This window comes from Prionailurus viverrinus, chromosome C2 (assembly GCF_022837055.1).
Source record: "Prionailurus viverrinus isolate Anna chromosome C2, UM_Priviv_1.0, whole genome shotgun sequence".
NCBI classification, from domain to species: Eukaryota; Metazoa; Chordata; class Mammalia; order Carnivora; family Felidae; genus Prionailurus; species Prionailurus viverrinus.
This window is the reverse complement of record NC_062569.1, coordinates 78,650,019-78,667,105: the sequence shown is the minus strand read 5'-3', so window position 1 is coordinate 78,667,105 and position 17,087 is coordinate 78,650,019. Positions and strand designations below refer to the sequence as shown.

The 17,087-nt window shown below is 47.2% G+C and overlaps 1 protein-coding gene across 8 annotated transcripts in view; it reads right to left on the bottom strand.

Annotated features, from left to right (window-relative positions):
- ST6GAL1 (ST6 beta-galactoside alpha-2,6-sialyltransferase 1) overlaps positions 1-17,087 on the bottom strand; it is a 120,837-nt gene that overhangs the window by 27,452 nt on the left and 76,298 nt on the right. For 6 of the 8 annotated variants that reach the window (XM_047876351.1, XM_047876355.1, XM_047876350.1 and 3 more), the window contains 2 exons: positions 6,173-6,308; positions 884-1,519 (listed from right to left, as the gene is read on the bottom strand). In XM_047876351.1, the coding sequence (XP_047732307.1) occupies positions 884-1,469 (586 nt within the window). In that variant the 5' untranslated portion in view covers positions 1,470-1,519; positions 6,173-6,308. Of the gene's footprint in view, positions 1-883; positions 1,520-6,172; positions 6,309-15,342; positions 15,382-17,087 lie in introns of those variants that run through there. The other 2 variants (XM_047876356.1, XM_047876357.1) reach the window with 2 other exon arrangements.

The window sequence follows — 17,087 nt, the reverse complement described above, 5'->3', positions numbered from 1 at the left end:
AAAGTAAGGTAAGTTTCATGGCTCCTTTTGTGTCCCTTGTAAAACTGTTTGCCCGAGGGATTGTGATAATGTGCCGTGTCTCCAGCCTCAAACCTCAAACCAGCCAATGGTGGGCACAGTAATTCTCAAATAATTTTGATACACATATATGTAAGGTCTCTTAGATTTGTTTGCATTTTCATTTGAAACAATAGCATACTTCTAAAACATTATAACCAACAGGGATAACGCTTACTGTGCACCTGCTGTGTGCCCAGCGTGCCTTGCTTTTTAATCCTCCCAGTAATCCCGTGACGTCGGGACAATTACTGTTCCCATTGAACTGATCAACTAAGTATTGGGGCTCAGAGATTACACAACTGGTAAACAATGCACTGTCACTACAAACCGGGTCCTTTGACTCAAAGGCCTGGACACTCATCCTCTCTGCTCTTGCACCTATAGTGGTCATAGCTTTATAATAAAATTTGGCAGGGGTACCTGGGTGCCTCAGTAGGTTGAGTGTTTGCTGAGTCCGCTGAGCAGTCCGCTCAGCAGTCCACTGAGCGCAGAGACTGCTTAAGATTTTCTCTCTTTCCCTCTGCCCCTCCCTCCCCCCTGCTCATGTTCTCCCTCTAAAATGAAATTAATCCATTAATTAGTACAAAAGAGACAAGCAAAGCTGTTCTCACTGATAAAGATGCTGGCAGCCTGGATCCCCACCCTTTCAGCTGCCTGCCCTATGGTACCTCTGACTCATACAAGAAGGCTGAAAAACACTGTCGTGGGCCCACTCTGCCAGTCCACGGAGCCACACGTGGGCCCCTCCTCTCCAGTCCCGCCCACATGCCCAGCTCCATGGGGGCACTGGCTGCTCAGCTCACCTTAACACCCCAGAACCCACCTATTTCTCGGCCGAGCTGGGAGGACTTCAGAGATCCTGCCGATGAGACCACAGCACACGTGCCCCATGGCCCAGCCTTGGTCCTAATGTTCTCCTTGGGCAGGAAGCCTTCCCACTCGGAGGTGTTGAAGGGAAAATCTGTGACCTCTACCATGGAGACGTTCACACGTTCCCGGAGGTGGCAGTGCAGGGCCTCGGCACTCAACTTGACCCCCGGCCCTGGCCCCTTATAGGACACTTTATACTTGTTCATATTCAGGTAGTTCCTCCAGATCTTCTGCAGCCTGGGGATGAGGTTTTTGGAAGAGCTGTCCTTGTTCCACACCTGGAAGGAGGCCTCCGGCTTGGCCTTGGCTGGGCCCCGGGGGCTGCTGAGGGCCTGGCTGCCCCTGTGGGGGTCCTGGGTGCTGCTTGAAGTCTCAGCCTGTTTCTCCAGACCTCTCAACACCTGGAAATCCTTGCTTTGCAACTTAAGGGAATCATAGTAAGTCCCTTTCTTCTTCTCCTTCCACACACAGATGATTGCAAACAGCAGAAAGGCCAGCACACAGCAGCTGAACTTTTTCTTCAAGTTGGCGTGAATCATAATGAAAGATGTGCTCAAGGTAGCCACTCTGTTCTGAGCAGGAAACAGCCCTAAAAGAGGTAAGACGAGGCAAAAATTTTGTTTAGGTACACAAACCTTTGTTAGGTAAAACGAAACCTAAAAGTAGTGACAGGTAAGAGGTGGGACGATGAGCCAGGCAGCGGATTCAGGGTGAGGAGACTCACTTCCAACCTTGGTCCACTTCCCACCAGGCCCGCGGCCCATAGCAGCTTGAAGTCTGCATTCGGCCTCGGTTTGGGCTCTGAACGTAGACAAGCAGTCCTCAGACACCCCTTGTTGTTCTCTGAACCATAAACACGTCCTGTATTCTCCGACCACTCCTTCGTACGCCCTAAGTCTTGGTCTTGCGTTGTCTTAGCCTAGCTCCCTGACTATACTCTCGAGCTAGTTGAGGTCAGGAACCATATCTTACACATTGTTGGGTTCCTAGGGCCTTACGTGGTCTGTCAGGGCCTTACGCATGCTTGAAAAACTAGCAGAAAGAAGGAAGAGCAGGATAACTGGTCTACATCACAAGAGTCCGAACTCCCTGAAATCCTAAGGGGCCCAGCATCCTTTTTAAAATTGCCAGAAAGAGGGGCGCCTGGGTGGCTCAGTCAGTTAAGTGTCTGACTCCTCATTCGGGCTTAGGTCATGATCTCACGGTTTGTGAGTTCGAGCCCCAGGTCGGGCTCTGCACTGATGGTGCGGAGCCTGCTTGGGATTCTCCCTCTCTTTCTCTTTCTCCCTCTGCCTCTCTCTCTCTCAAAATAAATAAATAAACTTTAAAAACCAATTGCCAGAAAGAGACCTCGGTCCACAGACAGGGGCTGTGACAGACAGACCTGGGTGTGGCGCATCTCTCTAAGGGCTTGGGTGTTGGACTCCTACGTGAGAAGACCACCGACGGTTAGCTTACAACATGACATCCAGTTTCGTGGCGTGCCCTGCAAGAGTACTATCAGGTGGCAGGATGCTGACCCCCCTCATGGTAAAGCGGAGGAAATCTTGGTAAGACAGCACACACGTGACCAACTCGGGAGATAAAAACAAAGACGCAGGAAGCACCTAAGACGGTATTTCATCTAATTTCACCATAAACCAGGGCCCCTGTGATGCACAACCCTAGCCAGTACCACGTGCACAAGTGTCTAATGGGAAGGGCATCCCCTGAGCCGTGCAGAGACGCCCTGACCATCATTAGCCATGAAGGTGTTAGAGTCTCCATATTCATAGGTTAGCAACCCGAAGCTCTGAGAGGTTAAGAGAAGTGCCTAGGGTCACAAAGCTGAGTGAATGGTAGCATCGAAGTTCAAATCCAAGTGCACCGGGGTCCATAACCCATGTCTCTTTCACTATAAACCTGCACTAAACTGTTGCAAGTTCTGGAATGTGGATTTTATTACACGCATAGAGCCTAATATGCCCCCTTACATCTGGGTAAAGACCTACTTGGCTTTCCCGGAATTAATTGTGTAACTAGATGGCAAATGGAAGTACTTTGAACTCAAACAATTATCTGTATCTTTTAGAAAACATTAAATTCTCTCCTAAATAACTGGGTTTATTTACCATAATGAGTCTAAGCAATCACCTCTGGGGTTCTGCTAACCCACTAGAGATCCATAGTTCCTTCCCATGGAACCCACAGCTAAGGATATCTGGCCCAAGATATAGGAGTACTGGACTAGGTATTCACAAAACCTGGTCTCTCTCCATTCTTGATGACTTTGGGCAAGTCACTAAACCTGTCGGCACCTAGGTTTACGTAGAGTAATCCCTCTCTCATGCACAGACTACTAGGAGGACCAGAAAAAAATGGTGTTTCAACCAAGTCATTGTAAAGGCATAGGAAGTGTTCTGAACAGACCAGAGAGCAGCCCCTTGGCTCAGGGCCATGTGGACGCCATGTGTGACAGGGAGAAATGGCAGAGTGGAACACCTGACTTTCAGGTCCTCATCTGAGACTCTTCAATGTAAGTGGCTTCCAGACCATTCCTGGAACCCATGGGAAGTACCGTAGGAACCAGTGGCTCTGGGGAGAATGGGCTCTCGCCTTGGGCTGCAGAAGTTTTGGAAGTGACGAAATGTACAAAGGGAGAAAAATTCAAACCTACGATCGTGAAATCGGGGAGGGGCCTTGTTACATGTCAGAAAATTAAGGAATTCAATTTCCTCAGACACTCAGCCCAGCTAATCGCATGACTACAATAGCTAAAGAACTCAGAAGAAGGGAAAGGAGCATTTAAAAAGCACCTCCAGTATGGTATGGTAGGCACTTTAGCTGCAATGACTAATTTATTTCTTTTAATGTTTATTTATTTTTGAGAGAGAGAGAAAGAGAGAGAGAGAGAGAGAGAGAGAGAGAGAGAGAGAGAGAGAGAAAGCGGGGAAGGGGCAGAGAGAGAGGGGGACAGAGGATCCAACATGGGTTCTGCACTGACAGCAGTGAGCCCAATGCGGGGCTCAAACTCAAGAACATTAAGATCATTACCTGAGCCAAAGTCAGACACTTAACTGATGGAGCCACCCAGGCACCCCTGCAATGTCTAATTTTATCTTTACTATAACACCATGAGATAGATATTCACAGCCCCATCTGAGAAAATGAAAACACTGATGCTTAGCAAAGTTACGGGGCTTCTCCAAAGTCAACCAGTAGTCAGTGCCTGAACCAGGATTCCAACCTAGGTCTATCTGACTCTAAAAGTGTATGGTCTTTGCACTAAAAGACAGACATCTGTGTTGAAAAACAATGAAATGTCAGTGTTGACCAAACTCAGAAATCAGGGTCTCAGAAATCAGAAATCAGGGTCCCTAGAGGGACAACTTAACCCATAGACAATCACAGGAAAAAACCACCTCTGCCATCTGCAATGTCCCAGCCCTGACCAGTGTGCACTGTTTTACCCTCAGGCAGCCCCTTCACAAAAATTAGGCTTATAAGATCCACAATAACCCTGTCAGGTAAGCACAGGAAATCATATTAGCTCCATTTATAATTGAAAGAACTGATGTTATAGGAAGGAAGGGAGGGAGGGAGGGAGGGAAAAGGAAGGAAATGGAAAGGGAAGGGGAAGGGGAAGGGAAGGAGGAAGGAAGGAAGGAAGGAAGGAAGGAAGGAAGGAAGGAAGGAAGGAAGGAAGAAGGGAGGGGAAGGGGAGGGGAGGGCAGGGGAGGGAAGGAAGAATTTCCAAAGTTGCATGTGTGACTAGAAAGCAGTGCAGTAAGTTGGGACTTAACTCTTCTATGTATGAGTGAAATGAAACAGGAGGTAGGGAGGTAAGACCTGATTCACTATCTAGGAGCTGAGGCTTGGAAGGAGCTGGTGGTCACCTTCTGGCCATCACCTACTGTCCCAAGGTTGAGGGTCTCAAAAAAGAAGACCTCCTCCAAAAAGCCCGGCACAACAGTCCTGCCACTTTAAGACAGCCTCAGCCTTTAGGGTCATGGCCCCAGTGCACTCATCGGAAAGCTTACCTCAGGGCTCCCCAGGTCTCCTAACACCACCCTCTGTTCAGGCTCCAAGTCCAAAAACCGGCTGGAGTTTCTGGTCATGAACACAGAGTATTTCAAGACCCTTTTTCCTCTCTCCTGCTGTTCTGAAGAGACAGGGACTAAAGCAGTTCCATCTAAGCAGCCCAAACTGAAGGAAAGGAGTAGTAAAATTTTCTCCCCTGTTTCTCTGGGGAAACACACCAAGCTTTGGATTTTCCAGAGGTCTTAGCCCCTGGGCCTTTGCACTGCCATAGTCTCTCGCTTGTCCACTTGCCTGTCAACCAGAGTTACCTTTCTGCTTCTGCCCTCCCATGGAACCCCCTCGGGTTTATATCAGGTGCTAAGCAATGCTTGCCTTTCCTGCTGACCCCCTGCTAGAGGGGAACCCCTCCTGGCTCATTCCTGAAACCCCAGTGTCCCGCACAGGACCTGAAACTGACTGGGTACTCAATAAAGGCTTACTGAACTGATGGGACTAGGTCAATAAATCTTTTCTACCCCCACCAGGCTTCTAGAAGAACAGGAACAACCCACATTATCACCTACAAAGAACAAGCCAGGGGCCTCTGGGTGGCTCGGTTAGTTAAGCAGCCGACTTCTGCTCAGGTCATGATCTCGTGGTTCATGAGTTCGAGCCCCGCGTCGGGCTCTGTGCTGACAGCTCAGAACCTGGAGCCTGTTTTGGATTCTGTGTCTACCTCTCTCTGCCTCTCCTCTACTCGTTCTGTCGTTCTCTCTCTCTCTCTCTCTCTCTCTCTCTCTCTCTCTCCCTCTCTCACACACACACACACACACACATAAATACATAAAACATTAAAAATTATTTTTCAATAATAAATAAAAAGAACAAGCCAACACTAAACCAACATTAAGAAAACCCCAGTCAAAGTAAGGTTCCTGCCCTGGTTTGCTCATCACTACATGCCCGGTACCAAAGGCAGGACTTGGCACAAAGAAGGTGCTCAAAAAAGGTGGGCTGAATCACAGAATAACTTCAAGTCTCCCACTTCCTATTTATAAAAACAGGCAAACCACCTATTCTCACCACTCACCGAATCGGTACAGATAATACATGAGGAAAATAGCGAAGCCGCAGTGAGACATCGAGACCGTGTGACTCCCGGCCCCATATTCTACCACCCCATTTCTTAATTAGGAATGTACCCCTTTGCTGCTCCATAGTCCAAGCTTCCAGGTCTCCTTACCTGCTCCCGGCTAATCCCCCTGGGGCTGCAGGCCCAGCAGGTCCTCAGGAACCAGCACTATTCTCCATAGGAGGAAGGTTGGCTTTATGGGGTCTGGAGGCCAAGGCTCATTTTTCTCAGGATGATCAAAACACATCTGCAAAGGCCAAAAAAGAAAAAGAAGCAAAAAAAAAAAAAAAAAAAAAGAGGAGGTTCAGAGCTGGTTTCCAGGAGGGGCAGGGTTAAAGATTAACAAGGTGGTCAAGCACCTCTGAGAGTCTTTTGGCTCAATCCAGGAAGCCCGGAGGGCTCAAAAAAAGAAACACAAAGAGACAAGAGCCCAGTACAGGTGCTGAGCTCAGGGTTGGGAACAGCAGAGAAGTCCTGGAAACAGACCTATATTAGATAAGAACATGCTAGAAGGATAAAGCAGGCACCACAGAGCAACCTGAGAAAGAAAAGGATTGTTTAGTCACTGGTTTAGGGGTAAATAGCAATTTGGGGAGAGAAGATTCAGCTCATCCCTAAAGATACTCTAGACAGATTTTTCAAAGTTATTTCTTATCGGGGCACCTGGGTGGCTCAGTCGGTTAAGTGTCAGACTTCAGCTCCGGTCATGATCTTACACTCTATGAGTTCGAACCCCACATCAGGTTCTGTGCTAACAATTCGGAGCCTGGAGCCTGCTTCAGATTCTGTGTCTCCCTCTCTCTCTGCCCCTCCCCTGCTCATGCCCTGTCTCTCTCTGTCTCAAAAATAAATAAAAACATTAAAAAAATTTTTTTAAGTTATTTCTTATCAAAGAACACTTAGTGATATGTGAAATTTCTATCAGTATAATGCTAACTGGAAAAAATAGGTTGTAAAACTATATATAATATTCTAGTCAAATCCAAAAACATAAAAATTTTAATGTACATGTGAGAGAAAGGACTAGAAAAAAACAAAACAACACTGGATGGTAGAATAATGTTTTCAGCTTTTACAATTTTTTGTATATTCCAAAATATCTAAAATGTATATGCATTACTCTTAGAGTTGGAACAATATTCAAAAATAAATAAAATTTAAAAAGCTACAAACAGAATTCGATATTCGAGCGTCTGACTCTTGACTTCAGCTCAGGTCATGATCTCACGGCTCATGAGTTTTTGAGCCCTGCAGCCCCACGTCAGGTTCTGTGCTGACCGGGCAGAGCCTGCTTGGGATTCTCTCTCCCTCTCCCCTCTGCCCCTTCCTCGCTCACTCTCTCTCTCTCTCTCTCTCTCTCTCTCTCAAAATAAAAATATAAACTTTAAAAAAAAAGAAAGGAAATATACATATATAACACAATATTAATTAACTTAAAATATACAAGGTAATATGTAATAATATACAAAATGTATAGATAATTGTGTATGAATTTATGTAGCAACAGGGGGAAAATTCTTCAAACACTGTAACAAAAAAAAAGTGAAACAGAGAATGTTATCTGTGCATCCATCGTTGTGACTAAAAGTTACTCACGTCCAAATATCTAGGAAAAAATGTACCTGACTGAGACCTGATGAGCAACTGGTGAGCAGAGCAAAGTTCTCATCTTTCAGTCTGACTTCCTTTATTACGCTTCTTATGTTACTGGCAAAACTGTTAGGGACAACACTGAAAATACATTCCAACCTTGTGTATCAACCCCACGCACACTATTGGGCTGGCCTTGAAGCCTGTCCTGGAAGATGCAGCATTAACAGAACTCAGAGGAAGCCAGAGTGGCCATAACTCCCTCCCTCCCTTGACCCAGGAGGAGACACCCGCCCACCTTGCAGGCCTGGGGTTCATACCGGCAGGAGGACAGCTGTGGGCGGGCCCTGGGTATGCCACACAGGGCAAAAGCGAGAGGTGCCTTGTGGTGTTCCTTGTCAAAAACTCAGGGGGCTCCTTATCAGATCAAAGAACTGGAGCCCAGGCACTCCTGGTCAAGTCCTAAAATAGCGCTGAGACCTCTTCCTCTTTTCATGTCATGTATGTTTCCTTTGTGGCATAAGAGTTTGTAATTACGCATGCATTCGTATGATTATCTGATTACCAGCTGCCTCCTCTGCTAACAATGTAAACTCCTTAAGTAGGAGCCTTCTCAGACTTCTTCACTACGATCTTCAGTGCCTGGATGAGTGCCTGGCACCTGGTAAGCACTCGATAATTATTTGTTGAATGAGTGAAAGATTACCAGGCCTTCAGAGGCCTATGCTTCCCTCAGGCCACACTGATGGAAAAGGTTCTTTCTCGGCACCCTCATGAGGAACACTGAGGGTAGCCCCCTGCCCTCTAGGTGACGCCTCTTGCCTATGAGTGCTGACTCGCTGCCAACCCCCCCCCACCCCACCCCCCCACCCCCGCAAGCTGCTAGACCATGTGACTTGTTTGAATTCAGGGCACAAATAGTTAATGCAAATCTTCCTGTCCCTATCGATTGCACCTGTTCAGAACAACTCACCCTCCTAGGGTGTAACAACCACTCCCTGCCCGATTTCCAAAAACCAAGTAGCTGAAACAAAAGTGGCCCAATTGTTGATGTCCATCTACCATAGGTGAGGAGAGTCTTCCGGAAGTAGTCACTGCTGCTCGTAAGGCTGCAGTGGTGGTGAACTTCACCCAGCTGCAGGAATTAGAATCCTCAATTCTCTGGGTGAGAAACTTTGGCCATCAGCTACCATTTATTTGGTACTAGCTGTGTGCTCAGCACGCAGGGGTTGAGGTTAAGAGCTCTGGGATTACACAGATTGGGGGCAAGAGTCCAAACTCTCTCACCAGTTACATGACCTCTGGCAAGCTACTCAACCCTCTAAGACTCAGCTTCTTTATCTGTAAAATGGGAGTAATAATAAAAGACCCTATCTCATAGGATTGTTTAAATAATCAAGTAAGGTGATACACCCATAGGGATTACAATAGGCTTGTGACAAAGACCATAGGCATCACTTCATTTACTCCTCACCATCCCCTCCGGTGCACCCCATGGTTGTCCCAGATTACACATGGGTAGGCTGAAATAGGGAAGAGGAGTAATTTTCTCAGAGTAACTCAATTATGGCATTCCAAATGCCCTGTGCTCTTGCACCCTTTGTTGCCCTGCAAGTAAATTTCCTTCTGATGAAACGTCTTTTCCTCCCCTGTTCACACGGGGCCACACCCACTCAGTCCCCCACCATCCCCTGCACCAGCTTATGTGTCCCTGGACTCTGAAGACTTTCTTGACTCCCCCCCCCCCCCCGCCCCCCAGAGATCCATACAACTCCACTGTGCCTGTTCTGGCTCTCATCAGACTACGTGACATTTAGCTGTTTGCAGGTCTGTCCCACCCAGACGGAGAATTCCTTCGTCTAGCCAGGTTCGGAACCGTAAGTGGGACGTGCTCAGTTGTGTCTGAATGAAAGAGCGAAGCTAGCTCTGACACCACCCCTCCCCATTCCCCACGCCCTTCAACGATCAGATCCACACTCATCCTCGCACCCGTCCGTCACCTTCAGTTGCTAGAACCCCCTTTGCAGCACTGTCGCTGCAGAAGCTTATTTTGTCTGTGGGATACACAGAGCGAGAGGGAATTCACCACCTCCTGGGGGGCGCATATAGCTTTGTGAACAGCTCTGCCCCTTAGAAGGTCTTAAAATGAAGAGAAATCAGCTCCCCCATAAAAATAAACTAGGGGGTTAAGCTCTGCTTTTTGGAACCACAAAGATTCAGAATGAGAACCACGTTGACATGTGGAGCCTGTGCTCAGTGCTGAGAACTTCACGTGCACCAGCTCATTTCATCCTCACACAACTCCATGCAGACCACACCACCTGCTACCGGCATCGGTGAAGTCGTTTCCCCTCCACCGGGACACTCTTCTTCACCCCTTGAATATTTTTGCAGCTGGCTCACTGTAATTCTCCCCACGCTGTGTCTGTCCTGACTCGTGGTGATATCAACATCCACCTACAGAATGGTTCTAGTCCCTGGTCTCTCAGTGAACCTCTTCTATTCCAGTGATTGTGCCTTCAGCCACTCACCCCCAAGGTCATATCTCCGATCTTATCATTTTCATAAAAGACTCCACAGTCTTGATTTTCAGGACCACCACCCCCACACACCATTCCTATCTTCGTAGCTTTGTCCAACTAGTTCTGACCTCCAACTGTCTTCTGTGGTTCCTCCTATGACCTTCTCATGGTCTCGCACTTCCTTCACAGCCCCACTTCCCTTCCTTCCCAGATTAAACTCCACAGTCACTCATTAAATTGAGCTCCTCCATCACACAATATTGGATAAACCCCAATCCTGGTTAAAGCCAACTCTCTGTGCCCCTCCACACCTGCGAGCATACAGCTGCATATGTAAAGAAAATCAAAAAACGATACTTAGTGGAGTTTGCCTCAAGTTCATGATCATAAACTGCCGGTAGCTGCTTTAGGCTTCCTAGTAATCACATGCTACTTTTCTAGTCAATTCACCTGCCACTTGCCTAGAGGACTATGTGACTTCATCCCCATGAAAAGTCCCCTCATCTTCCCCTTTCCTTGGTGAACGTGCTACTTACTCATAGAGAGAAAAGAAGCTACCAGAATCGAATCACCACATGTGCACCTCTGTACCACAGCTATTCACCTTACCTGCATTTATGTCCAAATGATGTCTTGTTACTATGGATGCACCCAACACTTGCCGTACCCAACATTTGCTCCACTAGAACCCATATTTATTTTTTAAAATATTTTTTAACGTTGATTCATTTTTGAGAGACAGAGCGCAAGGGGTGGGCGGGAGGGGTGGGGGAGTGGCGAGAGCAGAGAGAGAGGGTGACATAGAATCCAAAGCAGGCTCTGGGCTCTGAGCCATCAGCATAGAGCCCGATGCGGGGCTCGAACCCACGAACCACGAGATCATGACCTGAGCCAAAGTCAGACGCTTAACCAACTGAGCCACCCAGGTGCCCCAATGTGCCACTAGAACTTACATACTCTTCTCTGCCTAAGGATATTCTATATAATCTCCCCTTTTTTTCTGCGTCATATGTATCCCTCTCAAAGATGATGCTTATCAGCACATAGACATGCTATTGTTTCTCCTATCTTAAACAAACATACAAACCCCTCTTGGTTGATGTGAGGCAACATGAAACACACAGCACCACCTACGAAAAACTCTCATCCAAAATGTTTCACCTGTATATAATCAAGCCTTTACATGTAATTCCAGTTTTGAGAAAACACGGGCGAAAGAACAAGTTAAATGACACCACAGACAGAAGCCAGAAAGCAGGGCATTCTACAGAACTGAACTAGTTTCATCAACAGGTCAATGGGCATGGAAAACAAACGGCTTAAAAGGCAAAAATGCCATATGCAATATGCAGACTTTGCTTGAATTTTGATTTAAACAAAATACCACCAGGGACAAATGGGGTCCCATTATCAAATGGGGATATCTGAATATAGATCTGGTATTAAATGATATTAAGAAATCATTGTTGGGGTGCCTGGGTGGCTGAGCCAGTTAAGCGTCTGACTTCAGCTCAGGTGGTGATCTCATGGTTCGGTTCATGAGTTTGCACCCTGCATCGGGCTCCCTGCTGTCCGTGCAGAACCCACCTCAGATCCTCTGTCTCCCTCTCTCTCTGTCCCTTCCCCTCTCGTACTCTTACACTGTCTCTCTCAAAAATAAATTAAACTTTTTTTTTTAAAAAAGAAATCATTGGGGGCGCCTGGGTGGCACAGTCGGTTAAGCGTCCGACTTCGGCTCAGGTCTCGATCTCACGGTCCGTGAGTTCGAGCCCCGCGTCAGGCTCCGGGCTGATGGCTCAGAGCCTGGAGCCTGTTTCCAATTCTGTGTCTCCCTCTCTCTCTGCCCCTCCCCTGTTCATGCTCTGTCTCTCTCTGTCCCAAAAATAAAAATAAAAATAAAAATAAAAATAAAAATAAAAATAAAAAGAGTCTCTTATGCTTTGGCTCTCTCTCACTCTAACCTCTCTCTTAAAAAAAAAAAAAATCATTGTTAATTCTGTTAGGTATGATTATATATGTGGTTTTTTTAAAAACAGTCAGTCCCATGCATGTGAAGTAGAGACGAAATCTACTTTACAACACTTCAGCCACAAAACAGATGAAGCAAATATGAAAAACAAGTAATGTCATTTTTTCAAGTGTGTTCAAACTAGGCTAGGTCAGAAATAAGAGAGACTTGCAGACTCTTCTTGGACAATATCGTTGGGTGGGAGTGGGCAGAGTTTAAGCTCGAACAAAAAAAAGCACGGGAGACAATTTTTTCTGTTTTGCTGAAGGAATTCGCTGAAAAAGACACATGACTTTACAACGGTCACACATTTCGCCGCGGCGTACCTTCTACATTATAATCGCCATTTCCCTGTCCCTCCTGCGTAACTTCTTGACCTCATTTCACCTTCCAGCTGCTGCCCTCTTTCCTTCGCAGTAAAACTCCTTGAAAGAACGTTGTACACTCACGGTTTCTAATTTTCCTCTTCCCATCCTCACTTGAACCCACCCCAGCAGGCCTCCGCCATCTCTAGGAAACGGCTCTTGTCTACGTCACCAAAGACCTCCGTGACCTCCATGCTGCTAAGTAAATGGCCAGTGCTCAGTTTGCACCGTGTTTGGCTCCTCAGCAGTATTTTGAGAAGTTGGTCATTTCCTGCTTCTGGCTTCCAAAACCTACACACTCTCCTGGTTTTTCTCCACCTTACTGGTCATTCCTCCGTAAATCTCCGTTGCTAGTTCCTCCTCATCTCCCCCATCTCTGCACACAGAAGTGCCCCTGGGTTCTGCACTTGGCATTGGCAACACTCATTGTCTGCTTGTTGTGAGCACCTTGTGGTCGGGTCTATCCCTCCTCTACCCATTTTGCACTCAATCCATGCTTGCTGACATGCACCAGAATGAGATCAGAAAACAGGTTATGTCAGTGAGTTTCTGTGAAAAGGAAGTCCTTAAGAATTGAAAACACACCAACAAAACAGCAGGGTCAGGATGGGGGTGTAGAATAAAATACTATACTCACTTGACTATTTCCCTATCACCTATTACCAGTGAGGGGAGGCAGCACTGCCCAGAGCACTGATGGTCAGACTTCGAGCATATCACAATTATCGATAACTGGGGCGCCTGGGTGGCTCAGTCGGTTAAGTGTCTGACTTCAGCTCAGGTCATGATCTCACATCCTGTGAGTTCGAGCCCCGCATCGGCTCTGTGCTGACAGCGCAGAGCCTGGAGCCTGCTTCGGATTCTGTGTCTCCCTCTTCCTCTGCCCCTTCCCTGTTCATGCTCTATCTCTGTCTCTCTGTTTCTCTGTCACTCAAAAATGAATAAACATTAAAAAAAAAAAAAAACTATCAAATTACTTATTGAAATGCAGATTCCTGAGTTCTCCCTCAGTCATTCTGATCCAAGTGGTCTGGGATGGGGGCTCAGAGATGGGCATTTAGCAAGCACCCGTGTGATTCTGACACAAGTGGTCCCACCCACACATCATGTTCTGAGAAAAGGGCAGCTGAGGGCACCATGACTCAAAGTGAGATCCGCAGTTAAGGCTAGTCTGAGAACGCTTTCTCAAGATCTGGGATGGATTCTAGGATAGGAATCTAATATAATCAACTTTTATACTAATTCGAAGGAGTAATTTTATGCCTATTGATCCTAACAATAACTTTAAGAGTATTCCAAAAATTCCTCCTCATTGCATTTTAGAAGCTATTGATGTGGGAGAGGTTGGCGGGAAAGAAAAGGATTCTTCACAGATGGTGCGAGATGCCCTGGCTTGGGAGAAAGGGTTCACGCTCTGTCATCTCAAAAGCCCAGATTCAAATCCTGACCTTTCTACCTGTCAGTTATATGAGGTTAGACCAGTCCATCAGCTTCTAATAAGCCTGTGTCTTCATCTGTAGAGGATGGATAATAATACTTTAAAAATTCACCCCTGCAGGGTTATAGCGACAACTTAATGATAGACTTCATCGCTTTGTTCCAGCTAATAATTGTTGAGCTTTTTCACCACGTGCTGAGTACTCTACACAAGGGCCAAGCTCCTGTAATTCAGCAAGCTCATTTAATTCCTGAAGAACAGTCCCTGAGGCAGGTACCGCTCTCAGCAGCTTCCACAGTCCCCGGAGAGGTGGTCCAGGCTGCTGACTCATTCCCAGCCCCTGGCCACCGAGCTCTATTAGTGGGAGCCAGCAGAGGTCACAAAGTTAATAGTTGTGTCAAAATATTTCTGACAAGTCACAAATCTGCTCAAGCTAGAAACATATTAAGCCACAGGAAACCAACTTGCAGTTACTAAATCTGCAAAGCGAGTGAAAGGAAGCCTCCAGAAAGATTCACAGGGGGGTCTGAGTAGCTGTGCTTTTGCAAGTGTTTACCTGAGGGCCAGAGCAGCTGCGGAGGAGTTCGTGGTGGGGAGGGGGAAATCCTGCCCGGATCAAAGCCCTGGAGGGGCGCCTGGGTGGCGCAGTCGGTTAAGCGTCCGACTTCAGCCAGGTCACGATCTCGCGGTCCGTGAGTTCGAGCCCCGCGTCGGGCTCTGGGCTGATGGCTCAGAGCCTGGAGCCTGTTTCCGATACTGTGTCTCCCTCTCTCTCTGCCCCTCCCCCGTTCATGCTCTGTCTCTCTCTGTCCCAAAAATAAATAAACGTTGAAAAAAAAAAATTTAAAAAAAAAAAGCCCTGGAGATAAAGGGGCTTTCACTCCTGCTTGCCCCAAATGTTCCAGACCCAGGCTGCAAAAAGTGTGTCTTCATGGAGATAAGATCTTTTCCCAGCCAGGCAGGCACTAATGGAGAAGGAACACCTGAGGACATTTCCCTGAGGTTTTTCCAAAAGCATGAGAACAGAGCTTTGTGGGCGGGTATTGAGTCCCCACCACAGACAGGTTGCCCTGTGGTTTCTGACCAGAGCCAGTCACCCTGAACGGGTAAGGAGAGCTCTGAACTCAGGATTCATGGAGCCACGGCAAAGGGAAATCACTGGCCTTTTGCTACTGTCTTCAACCTTGCGCCTTTCAACGGTGGATGTATATTTGTAGAAATGTTTGCCTTCCCATTTGACAGGTGCCAGGCTGAAAGGGGGCACGTCACACCCCTTCAGCTCCCTCTCCCTATGATGCCCACTGCCCAGGACAAGCAATCAAAGCCCCAGCCCCAGCAGGCATCTTGCCCCATCTTACCACACTGAGAACCACCGTGCACTCCACTCCATCCGAACTGAGCCAAGGAAGGAGCAAAAGGGCCTATAAGGAGGGTTAAATAAATACTGCACGCCTCCTAAGCGACAGGTCCACCCCTTTTTCCTCCACACTTCAACCCACACCCAACAGAGAAGCAGAGAGAAAAGAAAATGGGCCTACCTCCTCCTCAGGAAATGGAACTGTTTCATCTCCCCTTAATAGTTAAAAAAGAAGTAAGTTTATATCACAGAAGTCTCTACACCTACAAAAAGGTATAGGGAGTAACACAATGAACCTGTTTTCAGAGCCCAGCTCCAAGGATTACCAACATTTTGCCAACTTCGTGTTATCTCTTTCCCCCTTTTTTTCCTCTGGAGAAATTTAAAGCAAATGCCAGCTCCCCTATCTTCTCCATTGGGGTTCCATAAGAAAATTAAGCCCTGATGTCCTACGTATGACATCCATTTACGTAATGAGTTAACTTACCTCCCTGGCATCCAGGATGGTGTCAGCTATGTGCCATCTTTGGGAGAAGTGGGACCACAGGCCCTCGAATAATTTTCCATGGAGCTTAATTCTCTATAACTCACACACACACACACACACACACACACACACACACGCACACACGCACCGGGTCTGTGAGAGGATATGTGAGGATATATATAAAACCCCGATCCCATTATCACTTAATATCCAATCCACTTTCAAATGTTTCCCAATTCTCTCAAAAGTGTCTTTTACACTAAATTCCTTAAATGAGGATCCAAACGAGGTGGGCACATTTTGTTTCGATGATCTACCACTCTCAACTCCTTTTAATGTGAAATCGCTCCCCACTCCCTGATTTTTCCTTTTCAGGACATATATTTGTGGAAGAAACTAAGTCATTTGTCCCAGGAATGTGCCTAGAACGGAATCCTGCGGAGGACCTCCTTGCGGTATTGTTTAACTTACTCCTCTTTGTTCTGTGTTTCCTTCCTGTAAACGGAGTGTTGGATTTCAAGGCCTGTTGGAATTCAGTGGTTTCAAGTTGAATGGTTCTCCCAAGTTGTTTATATGTAGGAGGGCCTAAGTCCTGGTTGCCTGGGGGAGTGCAGGGTGAGGGACACGGGGAGAGGCCTGAGCTCCCCCACTTTGCAGAAGTTCCAGAGTTAGTGAGAACATCATACACAAATGTTTACAGTTATACTGTGATCCAGCCAGCGACACGGCAATGCAGACACCAGCCAGAAACCCCACGCTCCCCAGAATGTGCCTTCCAGTGAGGGGATAAGAGAAGAGTAAAACAAAGCAAATACGTACGTCATGTTTTGGAAGTGGATAACCACTGTGCAGAAAGTTAACGCAGGGGAGACGGATAGGGACCACAGGGTGTATGGGAGAAGGATGGAGATCACTGTTCAACTGGATGGTCCAGTGTTCAACTGGATGGTGAGAAAGCCTCACTGAGAACACGGCGCTGGTGCAGACAGACTGGAGGGAGGTGAAAGGAGGGGGTCATGCAGATGTCTGAAGGAAGGGGATTTCAGGTGGACGGAACAGCAAAAATCCCTGGGCAGGGGCAGGCCTGACCTGTTTCAAGAACAACACGGAGGCCAGAAACAGAGCAGAGCGAGAAGGGGAGCAGAAGATGAGGTCGGGAGCATAGGAGCCAGATCACCTAGGGCCTTAGACAGGTGTAGGATTCCAGCTTACATTCTGACTAAGACTTGGCCGACCTATGTTTGCAAGGGATCATTTGG